Source organism: Orcinus orca, chromosome 20, assembly GCF_937001465.1.
Source record: "Orcinus orca chromosome 20, mOrcOrc1.1, whole genome shotgun sequence".
In the NCBI taxonomy this organism is placed as follows: Eukaryota; Metazoa; Chordata; class Mammalia; order Artiodactyla; family Delphinidae; genus Orcinus; species Orcinus orca.
In genome coordinates this window covers 13564068-13580329 of record NC_064578.1, presented here as the reverse complement: position 1 = coordinate 13580329, position 16262 = coordinate 13564068, and the positions used below count along the sequence as shown (strand labels likewise).

At 52.8% G+C, this 16262-nt stretch overlaps 1 protein-coding gene and 1 non-coding gene across 12 annotated transcripts in view; both read left to right on the top strand.

Annotated features, from left to right (window-relative positions):
• The window catches only part of VAC14 (VAC14 component of PIKFYVE complex), a 206075-nt gene that overhangs the window by 127797 nt on the left and 62016 nt on the right, over nucleotides 1-16262 (top strand). For all 11 annotated transcript variants that reach the window (XM_049703820.1, XM_049703821.1, XM_049703822.1 and 8 more), the window contains 5 exons: nucleotides 11-145; nucleotides 612-764; nucleotides 6811-6874; nucleotides 14469-14613; nucleotides 14840-14905. In XM_049703820.1, coding sequence (XP_049559777.1) covers nucleotides 11-145; nucleotides 612-764; nucleotides 6811-6874; nucleotides 14469-14613; nucleotides 14840-14905 — 563 coding nt within the window. The remainder of the gene's footprint in view (nucleotides 1-10; nucleotides 146-611; nucleotides 765-6810; nucleotides 6875-14468; nucleotides 14614-14839; nucleotides 14906-16262) is intronic.
• Nucleotides 1754-1824, top strand: TRNAG-GCC (transfer RNA glycine (anticodon GCC)). Its single transcript has one exon. It is a non-coding gene; the product is annotated as a tRNA-Gly (tRNA).

Here is a 16262-nt window from a genome sequence, read left to right as displayed (position 1 = left end):
CCCCTTCCAGACGACCTGATCCAGCTGACAGCCATGTGCTGGATGCGGGAGTTCATCCAGCTGGCCGGCCGGGTGATGCTGCCCTACTCCTCTGGGATCCTGACCGCTGTCTTGCCCTGCCTGGCTTACGATGACCGCAAGAAGAGTATCCTTCACTCTGGAGAGAGGAAACAAGAGCAGCCCCAAAGGGGGCCATAAAGTTGCAGGACCCTGGAGTGGGCGATGGGGGCTCCCTTAGGATCCATCATACCTCCACATTTCCCCAGGCATCAAAGCAGCAAGAGGTGGAGCTGAACACGGACAGGGAGAGCCAGGGCAGCACTAGGGACGTGGTGCTAATGCCGCCATCCCCAAACCTCACCTGGTTACTTACAGATCTGGAGAGGCTTTCGCAGGTCCCAAGGTGCCAAGTCTTTGAGCTCACACTGCCCCGCGTTGGGTGGAAGAAATCCTATTGATGAGAGGTGCACCAGGAAGGGCCCCTGTGAGGAGACGTAGGAGCATCTTGCGGGGACCCCAGCGTGGCAGGGAGAGCAGGGACTCAGTTCAGCCTACCTGTCTTCCCGCTAACATACCCCTGGATCAGGCTGCTCCTTACATCAGTGGATCAGGCATCAAGGAGGTGGCCAACGTGTGCAACCAGAGCCTGATGAAGCTGGTCACCCCCGAGGACGACGAGCCTGATGAGCCCAAGCCAGTGGTTCAGAAGCAGGCAGAACCCAACCCTGACGACTCGTCGGCAAAGCAGGAGGGAGCAGCCAGTGGTAAGTGGTCTCTGCCTCCTGCCCCTCACCTCCCAGGGAGGGCCACGGGGACCCAGAGGCTGTAGAACCTGACCTGGGGCCTCACTCAGCCAACCAGGGCTGCTTTCCAGATCTTAACTCCCGATTCCAATAACAGCCCAGTGAGGTGGGAACTGCTGTTACCTTCATTCTACAGATGGGCGCAGGGAAGATAAGTACCACCGCCAGGATCTGGCAGTCTGGCAGCTTTGAACCCTGGCAGTCTGCCTCCAGAACCCATAGCTCTTCACCCTTTCTGCCTCAAAGAGCATTAATGCTTTCTTTACTCTTTTTCTGGGTTCAGCTATAGTCGATGTAGAAAGGTTTGGAGCATGGCAGGAGTACAGTCTGCAGGGTTCACTTGAGTCTTGGCAGCAGACATCCAGTGACTCGGAAGCTGGCTGCCTTTCCTGTGCCAGTCATTCTCAGGGTGGGAGGGTTAAGGAAGCTCCAGCTGTGGTTTATTTGGTCCTTGGGAATTCTGCTCTCCTTCAAACTCCTTTAACATTAACGTCTTGTTTATCCTTAACATGAAGAAGACCACTTTTATGCCGATTGGAGTCTGGAGTTTGACTCTAAATGTTTTCTAGAACTCTAGGCTTTTCTAATCTCTTGGGCCTCTGTCGTCACTGAGATGTCACCAATCAGCTCTGGAGTGATGTTCTCCTTTCCAGAGTCAGCCAAAGAGTAAATTGATGCAGAAACTACTCCGATCTTTAAGGCTAACAGACTGAGGCCTGGAACCTGCCCCGCAGAAGCCAAAAGAATTTCTAAAGCCTTTTCCCCTGTTGCCTTTCATTGGAGCAGAATGTCAGGCATGTGTGCGCCATGGGCCTCCTCCCATGGATTTGGCCGGCAGAATGGAGCAGCATTCCATGCTGGACCATCTGAGGTGTCAGGTTACAGCCGTGCCAGTGCCACTGTGAGCCAGAGCAGCAAAACAGCTGTGGGCAGAGCGGCATTCAGCTGGAGCATTGGTGGTTCAGTGGTAGAATTCTCGCCTGCCACGCGGGAGGCCCGGGTTCGATTCCCGGCCAATGCAGCTCATTTAACCTTTTATTTAGACAGTTTTCCTAAGCATTCCTAAAAACAGCTCCCGGCTCAGGAGAATCCTATCCTAAATCAGGATACATTCAGGCAGCTTGCTTTCAGGTTTTACTGCCTCATAAACAGCACTTCAGCAGATGCAGAGCTCACGTTATAGTAGTTGCTAGAGATGGCCGCAGCTAACTCTGGGGCTCCACGTCCACTCCAGACGCGCTCAGCTTGTAACTAACCACCACTTTACGAAGGTACCAGCAATCCAAGAGAGTCAGGATTTAGTTACTCCGTCCACGGGTTCATCCAGCCATCCTGCTTACTCTCACTCTGACTCTGTGCCACTCTTCCAGCCTGGCAAAGGCAGGAACCTCCTGTCTGGTTTCCCTCCTCTAGTGCCCCTGTCCCCGACTCAGCCTGCATTGTGTGTCCCACAGCACACCGCGTTCTCCACTGCACACCTCCGGGCAAGCCCCACAGTGAGGCCCGTCAGCCAGGCCCTCTGCACGTGAGCACACGCACACACACGCTTGCACATGCACGTGCTTCTCCCCCTCCCCTCACCACGAGGCTTCAGGCAGGGCAGGCCCTTGTTCGTGTCACACTGCTCCCAGCCCCCTCCACTTGCTCTGGCTCCCCCTTTGCCCTGCTGCTTGGGGAGTCCACAGTGCAGTATCCTTCCTCCGATTCTGAGATCCTAGGCGTTTGATGCATCCTCCCAGTTCCCCTCCATGACGTTCCCTGATTATCTCAGGTGTCACAAACTGGAGTCCACAGTCAGAACTGCCCGCCTGTGCATCCTGGCCCTGCTGACTTCATATCTGTTGCCCTTGGACAAGCCACTTGGCCTTTCTATGCCTCAGATTCCTTATTCATTGAATAGGGCAACAGTGATAACACCGAACCTATGTGTGGTTGTGAATTTCGGAGATTTTTCCATGTAAAGCTCTTAGCACACGGCATAGGCCACACACTCCCAATAACAGGTGCTTTAGTGTCAAGTTGTTTTAATGTCTGTTTATAATGAGATCCACTACTTAGCAAGGTTGACAGGGGCAGGGCTTTTGCTCCCCTGTCTTTTATCATCAGCTTTGCCCAGGTGGTAATGGGCCCCTGATGGGTCCTACGTGAGGGATCGGAGAGGGTCAGGGGTGGAACTTCATGTGGTGAGTGAGGAGCAGATCTATAAACACGGTTTCCAGTGGAAGACTGGTGACCTCCGTGGGTGAGCATGAAATGGAATCCACCCATTTGCAAAGCTTTGATGGGACTGCGTGTATCAGCACCCTCTTTGGACACTGCAGATGTAAGTGAATCAGACCCAGGACCTGCCTGCAAGGAGTTCAGGGACAGATCCTCAGATGAGTGATCGTGTGACAGCGGATGTGCTCACAGAGGACCGGGGGCACCGGGCCGGGCTTCGTGGAGGTTATTTGAACTGGATCTTTTCTTTCTCCTTCGCTTCCACTCTCCCCTAACTCCACCCTCATTTTTAACTCTGGTTATAAGAGAAATACACATTCCCTGGAGAGATTTTGGAAAAAACAGACGTTACTACTGGAAGGTGGAGAGTAAATACATTAAATACGTTGTCTGGTAGATACATTTGGCAGTGTGTATCATAACATTTAAGAATTTATCCTTAGGAAATAAATATAAATGTGGGTCAGGTTTTTCATCTTAGCAAGTGTTAGGCTCCTTTACTGTCCTAACAAGCCTCTGGTGCAGGCAGTGGCGTTAGCACATTATACAGGGGAGGAAATGGGGGCAAAGGCAAGTGACCTGCCAAAGGTCACACAGTGAATGAGTTGGAAAGTCAGGCTCAGACCCAGGCCCAGGGGCTCCTGAGTCTGGAAATTGATACAAAAGGGCAACCAAAGATGCTCAGCTTGCCTGCATATCCCAGAATTGCAGAGTAAAACAGTGTCTCATTTTTACTCATCAACTTGGCGAACACTTTAAAGATTACTAACATCCCAGTGTGAGGCTCTGGGTGGGTGGGGGGGATGACTGCTCAGGAGAACATTCCTAAAGGGCAGCTTGGCGACGGCTATTGAAGCAGCAGGTGCCTGACCTTCCCCCGCAGCAGCCCCCTCTAATGGATCCTGGAGAAGTGCCCACACCCATGTGGAGGGAAGCACAGGTGAGATCTAAGAGTGAAAATTAGGAAATAATCGAAGTCAATTTGAAGCCGGTTTCTGACATCCTATCATTTCATCTATAAATGCGTGTGTTTCCAAAAGGCAGGAGAGAGGGAGGCCGCCAGCGGCAGGGAGCCCCAGCTGCTGCTCCCAGCTGGCCCACCCAGGCTACCCCGCATGTCCTCCTCACCTTTCCCCAGGCCTGTTCAGGTGGACGGCGGGCGGTTCAGCAGGCCCAGCTGGTGCCCACAGCTACTCCTGCCCGCTCTGGGCTGTGCCCTGTCCCACAGAGGGCCTCTGGGACCAGAGGGGACAGGCGGCAGCTCAGAGCTTTTCTGTTCAGCGTGGAACTCGAGGCCCCCTTTACTGGGGGACTTCGGACATCCATAGTCTACAACTGGAGTGGCGCAGCTTGAAGACACAGTAGGAAGTGAAAAAAGCAACTTGCAGAAGATAGACTCTGATGCCATTTATGTTTACAAAACAAAAAGTAAGACTGGGGAAGACGAGAGGGACCTTTGCCTACCAGTAAATTAGTGAGTTACCTGCCCATAAAGTAAGATTGAAGGTTAAAGAGAGAAGGCGGGGGCTTCCCTGGTGGCACAGTGGTTAAGAATCCACCTGCCAACGCAGGGGACACGGGTTCGAGCCCTTGTCCGGGAAGATCCCACATGCCGTGGAGCAACTAAGCCCATGCGCCACAACTACTGAGCCTGCGCTCTAGAGCCCGTGAGCCACAACTACTGAGCCCACGTGCCACAACAACTGAAGCCTGCACGCCTAGAGCCTGTGCTCTGCAACAAGAGAAGCCACTGCAATGAGAAGCCCGCGCACCGCAACTAAGAGTAGCCCCCGATCGCCACAACTAGAGAAAGCCCGCGTGCAGCAACAAAGACCCAACACAGCCAAATAAATAAATAAATGAGAGAGAAGGGGGCTTTGCCTTGTTGTGTTAGGAATTTTTAGTGTAAAACTATGTGTTACTTGTATAATTTAAAACTTTTAGGAGGCCGGGGCTGGTACCATTTGAAAAACAATATAAATAATGATAGTTTTAATGTGTAACCCACAGAATAAAATAAATAGGTATGGGTCAGTGATGATATAAATGAATGAATGGATGGATGGATGAATAGATAGGTAAATGACGGAGAAGGAACAGTTCTTCTATATAGAAGAATTCCAGTTAATAAATGTAGAAGGAAAGAGGAATATAGAAAATCACCATTAGTCAAACTCCATAGTACTAATTGTAGGCAACATCCACTGATGGATGATAAAAAACAGTGGGGGAATGTTTGAGGGGAAAAAACTGGATATTTGTCTAGTCTTAAGTATCTTCCGCAAGATATTTATTCATTACAAAAAGAAAAATAGTAACTTTACAGGGGAGAAACCTGGTAGGCACTACCGTAAATTGGGTAATAGGGTTAACGTCGCCAGTAAAGATAGACATCATGTACCCCTGATTTGATGTACTGAGAAGGCACATCACTTCAGAAGCATTTTTCCAAAAATGCATAGCCTTAGCCTAGTCATGAGAAAACATGAGACAGGCCCAGATGGAGAGATGTTCTACAGAGTAACTGACCAAGGGTTTCAAAAGCATGTTCATGAAAGATATGGAAAGACTGAGGAACTATCACAGATTGGAGGGGACCAAGGAGACAGGAGAACTAAATGCAATGCAGGGTTCCGGATTTGATCCTGGAACAAAGGACATGAGTGGTGAAATTGGATTAGGTCTGTAGTTTAGTTAGTAAAACTGTTATCAATGCTACTTTCCTGTTTGATAATTGAGCTATGGGTTTGTACAATACTAATATTAGGGGCAGCTAGATGAAGAATATCGAGAATTCTATACTATTTTTGCAACTTTTCTGTAAATCTAAAATTATCTTAAAAGGTTTTTTTTTTTAATTTATGAAAATGGCCATCACACCCTTGTCTCCTCTAGTCCTCAGCAACCTCTAATCTACTTTCTGTCTATATAGATCTGCCTATTCTAGACAGTTCATATAAATGGGATCAAAATATGCGATCCTTTGTGACTGCTTTCTTTCATTTAGCATAATGTTTTCAGGGTTCATCCATGTAGCATGATCAGTACTTCCTTTTTATTGCCAAATAATAGTCCATTGTATGGGCTCCAACACATTTTGTTTATCCATTCATTTGATAGACATTTGGATTGTTTCCACTTTATGGCTGTTGTGAATAGTGCTGCTATGAACATGGTGTACAAGGTTTTGATGTGGACGTAAGTTTTCCTGTCTCTAGGAGTGGACTGGCTGGGCCATATGGTAACTAACTGTTTGGAGCCTTTTGAGGAGCTGCCAGACTGTTTTCCAAAGCAGCTGCACCATTTCACATTCCCACCAGCAATGTACAAGGGTTCCAGCTTCTCCACATTCTCACTCTCACTTGCTACTAATATCTGTCTTTTTTATTTTAGCCACCTGGTGGGTGTGAAATGGTATCTCATTGGGCTTTTGATTTACATTTCCCTGATGGCTTATGATGTTGAGTGTTCCAGAAGTCACTTTTAACATCCATGTTCCTTGAACCAGCAACACCTTCTGAGATTTCCCAGATATGTTCAGCCCTGGAGAGCCCCTCCTTGAGAGGTCACTGTGCCTAAAAACCTACAAGCATGGGTACTGTCCAAAAGCTTTGGGGAATGAATAGGCATTGGGTCTTCAGGGCTCCAGAGTTACATCCCTTTCCAAGAGCCAGAATCAAGGTGCAGGGGACCAGAGGGTCTGTGTGTCCTTGTGACAGGGGTCTTGTTCATTTGGAAGACTCCAACAGCCTTTCTCATGATGCCTTGTTCCCCTTTCTTTCCCCAGGAGGGCCCGATGGTTCTTGTGACTCCAGCTTCAGTAGCGGCATCAGTGTCTTCACTCCAGCCAGGTAAGTGGTTTGTTCTGGCCAGAGCTGTTTGTGGAAAGTGAGCAACCTCCATCTTCCCTGGGTGCAGGAGACTGCAGCAAAGCCCTGAGGCAGACTTTGCTTGGGGCCGCTACTTGTGGGACACAGGAAGTGCCTGATGAGGGAGTCCGAAGGATATTAAGAAAGCCCACCCAACCCGGTTCAGATGGACACATGGCCTCTTGGGAGGGATTAGAAGCTGTTTGAGGTGAGTAAATACAAGTTGTAAGAGTGTAGCTAATGCACGATGACCACAGGGAGATGCTTGCAGATGCCTTTGCCCAGCACCTTTCGCTTGTCCAGGATAACACGAGGCTGATGAGACTGAGCAGGGAAATGCTGTTCAAGGAGAGTCCAGAGCACAGACAGGGAGGGTGCATAGGCCGGGATGCAAGAGCTGTCCTTTCCCCGGTGCCCAGGTCGGCTGTAATGGTGCAGCCTTCCACATGGGGGCAGTGCAGGCTGTAATGGTGCAGCGACGTAATCCTCTTCCTTGCCAGCCCCGCCATGCTCTGCAGGATGATGACATTCCCCTGGAGGAATGGAGGGAATCATCACCATTCTGTCCCTGTCTGCGTCCCCTGGACTTGCCCCATGTCACTTTTTCCTTGGGAAGGATTGGCTGTGGGGTTGGAATAGATGGAGGTTCTCCTATAAGGGGTTTCTTCCCTCTGAATTCAACATTGAATGTGGACCCTGGGGGAACGGGTCACTCATGAAGAGAAAATATACACTCAACCCCAAGAGACTCTCTTCTCCTCAGACCCTTAGGCTCTTTTCTCCTTTTATATCATTTCTTTATTCTTATCTCTAAGGACCTTGTGGGTGTTTTCAAAGTGAGTACTGACTATAAATGTGGACTGTTCCTAAGACCTCTCCCACATTGTTCAAGCAAGCCAATAAACACTGTTCATTTCTGTGTTTTTAGCCAGTCATCACACACGTCCAGAGCCTGTGTTCAGCCCTGCAGGTTCCAAGATAAAGATACGGCCCCTGAATGTGGTCCCTGATCTTGAGGTTCTCCAGTGGGGAGGCAGAGAAGTAAGGGTAGTGGTGGTTTTGCTGGGGGCTCAGACGGTGTTGGGGGCAAGCGTTGGCGCCCCAGCTGAGGCTCGCTGGAACACTGGCTGACAACCATGAACGCTCGGGGAGGGCTTCCGGGCCCGGCTGTGCCCAACGCTTTGTGTTGCGTCGTTAGGTTTTGCTGATGTTTAAATCCCGTGGGGTCAGTAGTAGCATTATCTCCACTTTAGGGCTGAGGAGGGACAGGAGGTCGGGGCTGTTGTGTGGAGAATGGATTTAGGAGGGACTCGGGTGGGTGCAGACCGGTCAGGGGGCCACCGCCACATCCCGGTCAGACGGGATAGAGGCTCAGACTGAAGAGGCGGCAGAATGTGGAGGAAGTTGATAGATTTGAGATCTGTTTTGAAGGTAGAATTGACAGGATTTGCCGAGGGATGGGATGGCATGAGAGGAGGAAAATGAGGGAAAGAAGAACTTCTAGATTTGGGGCTTGAGCCAGATCAGGGCATCGTGGTATCATTTCCCAAGCAGGGGCGGAAGGAGGAACGGGTGTGTGAGCGGGCCCATCGAGAGCTGGGTTCCAGGCGGCTCTGAGCGTCCCCCAGGAGCGGTTAAGGAAGCAGGTTTGGATATTGGATTCCAGAACTCGGGGGAGAGGTCTGGATGGAGATGCAGGGGGACTGTCCTGTCCTGTAGAGGAATCGCTTTAGTCCTGGAGGCCCTGGGAGTGAGGGGGGCAGACCTGTGGTTTAGAAGCCCCTCTGGCAGCGCCGGGGAGGATCGGTGAGGGAGGGGGCCAAAACTGGCAACAGAAGGGCCTGTTGCAGACTTGTCCCTAATCTAGGCCACAGGGAGGGGATGATCATGCTCCTTGGGGGTTGGGGAGGTCCAGGAGGAGCAGAGACCTCCCGCACGTGGGAGGCGGTGGTCCGTTCGCCTGAAGGAGGCCTCGGTTCCTGTGCTGCCGCCGGGAACCACCTGGCTGGAACCAGTGCCTTGATTTATACCCGTCGTTCAGCAGCAAACACCAGTCCTGTCTCTGAAATTGAAAAACCAAATGAGAACAAATTATCTAGTGCTTTGTTTCCCTCGAACGGAGGTTTCCTCGCGGCAGCTGCCGATCTGAGTCACCAGCTACGCCAGAGAGGAGGGCGGCCTTCAGAGTCGTGGAACCTGAGCCCAGCCCCCCACCCACTGGAGACGGCAGCTGAGGACAGGAGGGTGGGGTGCCTGCTTCCACCAGTTGGTGCTGCCAGAGGGGGACTGAGCTTGGGCAAGATGGCCTCTTCCAGGGACACCGAGAAACATAACCCACCCTGTGGTTTTCCAGATGCGCCGCTCGCCCAGGGCACTGCCCGCGGGTGCCACTTTTACTAAGTTCAGGCCAGCCTAGGGCAGCAGCCCAACTGGGGTCCCCTCCCATGGCAGAGAAGCATCCCCCTCTGGCAGAACACTGTCAGCGAGGTGACACTCAATCTGATGAAAGCTCTGGGCCCTCTCCCTTAGTCACAAAACTCTAAATACACTTTCAGGGGTTCAGGGATCTCCTCGAAGCCAATCCTTGCACCCCAGACTTTTTTTTTTAATCTCTAAATCCTCACTTGGCCCTAAACACAGGGAGAGTAACTGACAACCCAAGAGCATAAGCCTCTTCTTCCTCCTCATGTCCCCTCTGTCCCAAGATGCTGGGAAAGCCCCAGGCGGCCCCGGGTGAACAGTAGCCACAGGGGAGAGCCATCTGAATGAGCAGGGGCTACGAGGTCATCGTAGTGAGGAAGGGCTCCAGGTACCGGAGGCTGGGTTCCTCCACCCTCCAGGAGCATGAGAAATGCATACGAGCTGGAAACCGGACTCCCTATGAGGGCAGGGGAAGAAGGATGGAGGCAGCGTGCTTGCAGCTGAGGGAAGGGTTAAGGAAGAATAGTATACACCTCTTTCTCTCTGTCCCTCCCCTTCCTTCTCTCCCTGTCTAATGCTGCTATGTGCACCAGGCACGTTCTTCATCACCGTGAATCCTCTGAGCCGTGGAATCCCACTGCCTGAGCGCACATCCTGACTTCACCATGCCTGGCGGTGTGGCCCTCGGCAAGCAGCTTAACCTCTCCCTGCCTCCGTTTCCTCATCTGTAAACTGGGTGTGATGATCTGCTCACCCCGTAGTATGGAGCTTAAAGGAGTTAAAGCATGTAAAGAGCACAGAATGGTGCCTCGCCCACAGAAAGCACTTTACACACTTCAGCTACAATTATTATCACAAGAACCTTGTCATTATCCCCATTTTACAAGTGAGGATACGGGCCCAGAGAGGTTAACTTCTTGCCCAAAGTTGTTCAGCTAGCTAGTGACGAGCTTGGAATTCAGGCTAGTAAGTCTGTCTGACCCCCAGGCCCACGCATTTGAGCTTCATTAGTCACAGTTGGAGAGTTGCAGGAGCTTTGCATGTTGGCCTGTGACCTGATACAGGAGCCCCAGACAGGCATTGCCATGGGCACAAGCTTCTACTCTGAAGCCCTGGGCCTCGCTGAGGACCAGTGTCATCGGGGACATTTAGTACAGGTCTTCTGGTATAGTTGGCTGCATAAGGCAAGCAGAAAGATCTAGAAATCAGTACTTCCCAACTTATAGCACCTGCTGATTGAAAGAATTAGTAAAGATCTTTTATAAAAAACAACTTTGAATCCAGCAACCGTTCCCTTTTAGATTTACCTTTGTTCTAATTTGATTAGAGCCGTAGCATATGAGTGCCGTCAAGGGTTAGACATTACAGAAATAAAGTGCTGCTTCCCAGAGAGAAGCGCTGGATTTTATCACCGTGTAGTAGAAGTATCAGAAGCCGTAGTCAATAAATCAATATTTTAATAGCCACAGTAGCGCCGTTCATTTAGAAGTCGTAGTACATATACTTGTAAGACCTTCATTATGAGATGCTTTATGAGAAAATGCTCCGTGAAAATGGAGTTTTGGAGACACCTTGAAATAACTCAAAAGCCCTCAAGAGTGACTAGTCTAGACATTTTGGAACCAGTGCAGAAATGTGTTTCAAACTGTGTGTGAGCTCCGTTCTGTTCTTTCTGGGTAAAGTAAACCAGCGCGGAGGGAGCGCACCTCCGGCTCCAGCCCAGCAGCTCAGGAGCTGAGCACAGAGTGCAGCGTGCCAGCTCTAGGAGGGGCCCAGTTTCCAGAGTCCTGGCTTCCCACCGAGCACGCGCGGAGCCCAGCACACACAGCCCACCCAGCGTAGCAGCTGAGAGCTGTCCCCTCAGAGGCGGGCAGGATCATCTATCCTCCCTTTCCCTGGTGTCCTGGGCCGTGCCTGCTTCCCATGGCCTTCACCTCCAGCCAGCCAAGGGAAGTGGGAGCCAGGGAGAGCGTCTCCAGCTGAGGGAGTGAGTTCTCCATGCCTCATGGCCTCGGACAGGCCCCATACTGCCTCATCTGTGCATCAAAGGACTTTGACCATCTGTGCATCTGTGCGTGGTCTACATGAACCATGGGGCCTCTTTCAGCCATGAAGTTCTTGGTTGTTTGAAGCTGACCCCTGCCTCACCATCAGTCCAAAGGTACCCGTGTCTGGGGAGGGCTGCTGTGGGGAAAGTCGGAGACTGTTAGCACACACAGTGCTGCCAGTTTATACACCAGCTCCATGAAATCCTTCCTTTGTTATTTGGCCCCAACAGAGCGCCACCTGAGGGAGATGCCATAACGGGCATCGATTTCTGCCCTCAGTAGAGATGCTCAGCTGGCTAGGAGCATCTCGGGACCACTGTGAGTTAAGGAGCCCGGCTGGCCGAGCGACTGTCTATCCTTGGTATCTTGGGATCCTATTTGGGCCACTTGGATTTGGAGCGCCCCCCCCCCCAACAAAGATCAGCACCAGGCTTCCCCAGCGTCCTCTCTCGCGCGGAAATGATGCTGCCGTGGACTGTCTTGAGTGCGGCCCATTAGGAGCCAGTGCCATGCAGTGGGTGAGGCCACTCTGGACTCGGATGCTCGCATTCAGGTTGCCAGCTCCGCCACTCCCCAGCTGTGTAACGTGGAGAGGTTACTTAATGTCTTTGTGCTCTGATTCCCTCGTCTCCAGAATGGGAACAGCATTGCTGCTGGCATAGGGCCCTTGAGGGAAGGAAATGCGGCTGTGCAGGTACAGAGCTCAGCATGATGCCTGGCACAGAGTATTTATGCAGAACATGAGTAATCATCGTTTTGAGTACCATCGCCATCATCACTGTTATCAGAGCCATGTGTCATCTTGTCTCCCCTACCCCAGCAAGGTTCATACACCCCACTGGGCCTGAACTGCAGGGTGGATGGGGGAGGTGGGTCTGGCACTGCCTTCCTCCCCACCAGCAGGACACAGCTGTGCTAGACCAGTGCAGCCCTGAGTCCCCCAGGCCTCCCTCCTGAGGGCTGGTTCAGCTAAGAATGTGGCAGCGACCTGCCAGACATGGGGCACTCATGGCACCCTGGGCCCCATGTGGCAGCTCCTGCTGTGGAAAGGGACTCACTGCAGACCTTGGGTTCACGGGGTCAGGGGAGAGCAGGCAGGGAAGGGGCTTCCGTTCATTCCCCACTGCTTTCCGAGCTCGCTTTGTTAAGGCCTTGGGCTGCAGATGGGCATCTGAAGTGTCTCCAGCCATGGAGACACTAATCTCCAAGTTCCTGCCCACCCAAGGAGAAGAGCTTACAGAGCACCCCAGAAGGCGCTCAGTAGGAGGCCAGTGCTATGGGGAAAAGAGGAACTTGGAGATTAGACAGTAAATCCTGGCCATCGGAGGAGGGAGAGGAGTGTCTAGGAAATTGTGAGAGAAGAAAAGAAAATGCTTGGGAAGCCCTGGGATGGCCTGCCAGCCTGCCACTGCAGAGCCTGCCACATGTGCTGCCCAGTGTGTGCGCCGTGGTCCGTCTGAGCTGAGGTTGCTGAGGGCATGAAAGACACACTGAGTTTAAAAGACTCCGGACATAAAAAGAATATAATGTGCTTTATTACTAATCTATATATTGATATTTATATTGATTCTGTGTTGAAGTGACATTTGGGGTATATTGGGTTAATTACAATATATCATTAAAATTAATTTCACCTGTTTTCTTTCTACTTTTTAATATAAAACCGAAAAGCATAAAATTCTATATGTGACTCACATTATGTTTCTGTTGGACAGTGCATGTGAGAGAGATTAAGAGATTGTCCGGGAGGCTGCATTTGCCACCCTGGACTAGTCTGTCTGTGGGGGAGTTTCCCCATCTGTCTTAGGCTACCAAAGAACCCAGATGCTTGAATACCCTCAGAAGACCCCAGAATTCCAGACATATGGCTCTTGGGGAGATCTCAGTGGCAGCCCCACCCAGAGGCTCAGGTCTGCTGGGCCGCGTCACTCACACGCCCAGCCCCTCTAACCACCAGAGGATAGAAGTGCCCACTTGCACCCCCGAAACGAGCACCGTGGGGAATCATCAAACTATATTAAACAGCAGTTCCGCTTAGCACTTAACAGAGCTAAGACCATGCCCTTTAGGAATTCACTTCAAATGAGCTTCAGGAAGTCTGCAGGCGAATTGGGAAAGCACAGGCATCGAGTTCCTGATGCAAATGAATAATTGAGCAGCCTGCAAATACCATGAAAGGCCGTTTTGTACAGGCGAGCGATAGTGTCCTGCGTCGGAGGGGAAAGGAGCCCCTGCCTGACATCCTAAGGCCCTCTGTCCTTGCCGTCCCCATCCCTGACAACCCTGGCCAATGCCTGGACACCGTGCTTTGGGCAGAGGGCTCAGTGTCAGTGTCCCAGCAGCACCCAACCTTCCCGGGGCTGCTTGGCGGGACTTTTCTCTGCCTGGAGACCAGCAGGGCTTTGGGCCAGGGAAGCGGGGAGTCTGTGCCCCACTGGAGCAAAGGCATTCTGAACAAGCTCTGAACAAGGCTGAGGCTGTGTCACCTCTTCCCCGACTCAAACAAGAATGTTACAGCTTCACAGGCAGCTCTCAAGGCCTCTCAACCAGGCCAAACGTGGTGCTGAGTGCCCTGGAGTGTGACGAGGTGAAGAGCCACGATCCCTGTCCTCACGGGAGAAGTGTTCTTTGGGTGCCTGGTGAAGGACCTGTTGGATTTAAGGGGTGTTACCAGGGCCATCCCCTGGACTCTCTGGACATGGTGGTTTTGTTTTATCAACAAAGGGTCTGGACGTAATGCCCTGAGGGCGCTAAACAGTCTTTCAACCATGAGGTCTGCTAGGGCAGAGCTCTTTGATATCAGAGAGGTTTTCTCTGGTACAAGCCTGCTAGTGCTGGAAAGAGAAAAAGGGGAAGCGGGTGGCTGCCCGGCAGAACGGCTTTCCTCCCCAGACGTGGTTGTTGGAGCTCCTACCTTGGAGCGGGAGGAGGGGAGCGGAGGGAGAGGGGCCCTCTGAGCGCTTTGCGCGGTGTGTGCCCTCTGCCACTGCCCCAGGACAGCGGGCTGAGCGTGCGTTTCTCAGTGTGCGGGGCCAGGGTGCGTCTGCAGCTCTAGGGGCGGGGACCTGATGGGCTTCAACCTGGCTCCTTCCTGGTCTCACCCACAGCACTGAGAGGGCCCCCGTCACCCTCCACCTCGACGGGATTGTGCAGGTTCTGAGCTGCCACCTCAGCAACATGGCCATCGGGATGATGACCAGGATCGCTGTCCTCAAGTGGCTCTACCACCTCTACATCAAGACCCCCCGGAAGGTGAGCCCCCGGGCCCCTCAGCCCTCCAAGCCAGGTGGCTGCTTCTGGGTGGAGTTTGAGGGCCTGCCCGTGCTTGGTAGGATTTTGGTCGTTGCAGTTCTGGAGAAACCGTGACCAGGAGAGAGGTGGCAGATGCCGGAGGAGCCCTCGGTGTCTTGAGGGGGGTTTGGGAGGTGTTCCCTGCAGTGGGGGAGCTCATGTGGGTCCCTGCTTCTCTGCTCTCCAGATGTTCCGGCACACAGACAGCCTCTTCCCTACCCTACTCCAGACGTTATCAGATGAATCCGACGAGGTAGGTCACCAGTGCCCCTTCCTCTGTGCCCCGGCTGCCAGCCTCTCCTTTTGATGGGATTGTGTAGCTGAGGGGTGCTCATTTTGTTGTTGTTGTTCTCGTAAATCAACACCCCTAAAATCACCCTATTCCTCCTACCTGGTGAGGGGCATCCATGAAGGGAAAAGCTGTTTACTGCCCTCAGCTTTGGGAATAAGGACGCTGTCTTCGTGGGCCCTTCTGAGGAGAGCGCTGGGTCAGGGCACTGGCGAGGAAACCGGTCCGGCGGGGAGCTCCTTGTCCCTGGAAGGCCGTGGAGAGTGGTGATGGGGAGCCCAAGGGCAGGGTCCATCCCGCCTAGCTGCCCAAACTTGGGCAAGTCACTGCCCGGCTCTGCACCTCAGTTTCCTTCTCTGTCCGACGGGGTAGTAACAGCACACGGGGTTGTAAGAACAAAATGACCCACGAAAAATGCCGGGTGCTGTGCTGGGCACCCGCTAAGCACTCAAGGAGCGTCCGTTGTGACTCATTTCAGCTGGACTCCATTTTGACTTCTAGTTTGAAATCGGATCCTGAAGCTTTGCGTTTATTGGGGTCACCGAAAGTTAAAGGGAGAGGCTGGCCCCGTCCCAGGCAGCAGGAGTAACCCCAGGTGGGGGGGGGTGTCTCAGAGTGGGGCAGGGGCAGCAGGACCCTGCATCCGGCCATGTGGGGGAGGGGCTCCTCCAGCCGCACCTCTCCCCACGCCATTCCCAGCAGCGTTCTGTTCCGTGGACTTCCTCACCAGGACTCCCCTGCTTCCCAGCCAAGGGGCAGGATTTGTAGTTGGGTGTTGCCATTTGCCGGGGTAGCATCCCTTCCCTCCGCCAGTACCAGCTCCAGGCTCTGTGTTGGCCGCTGGCGGCCCGCGCCTTGACCCGCCCCTCCCTCCCCTCTTCTTTCCTCCTCGGGGCTCTGGGCAGCTGTGGGCTCGGTGAGGCAGCAGGCTCGCGCGCACCTGCAGACCTCCCAGCTGCCCAGCGGGAATGAAGAGCAGACGGGCTGGCGCGGTGGGAGAAAGAGGGAGGGGGACGTGGCTCGTGACTTCCCGTGGCAGGAGGCACCTTGGTCCTTCCCGGGCTGGTACCAGGCTTGTGTGGAGCCGAGGGCAGCTGTCCTGCAGCCTGACTTTGCTTCCCTGAACCTGAGCTGAAGAGAGATGCAGACAGGCAGGTGTCCACCTCTAGGTCCTCTCAGGGACTCTGCACTTCCAGAAAACTCAAAGCAGGTGGTCTGGGAGTCTGCCCGTGTCCCCTCCTGCCTGTCCACCACACACGCCTGTGCACACACACGCCACCACCCCCTTTTTCCCCCACCACCGCTGCAGTGTGAGGCCCAG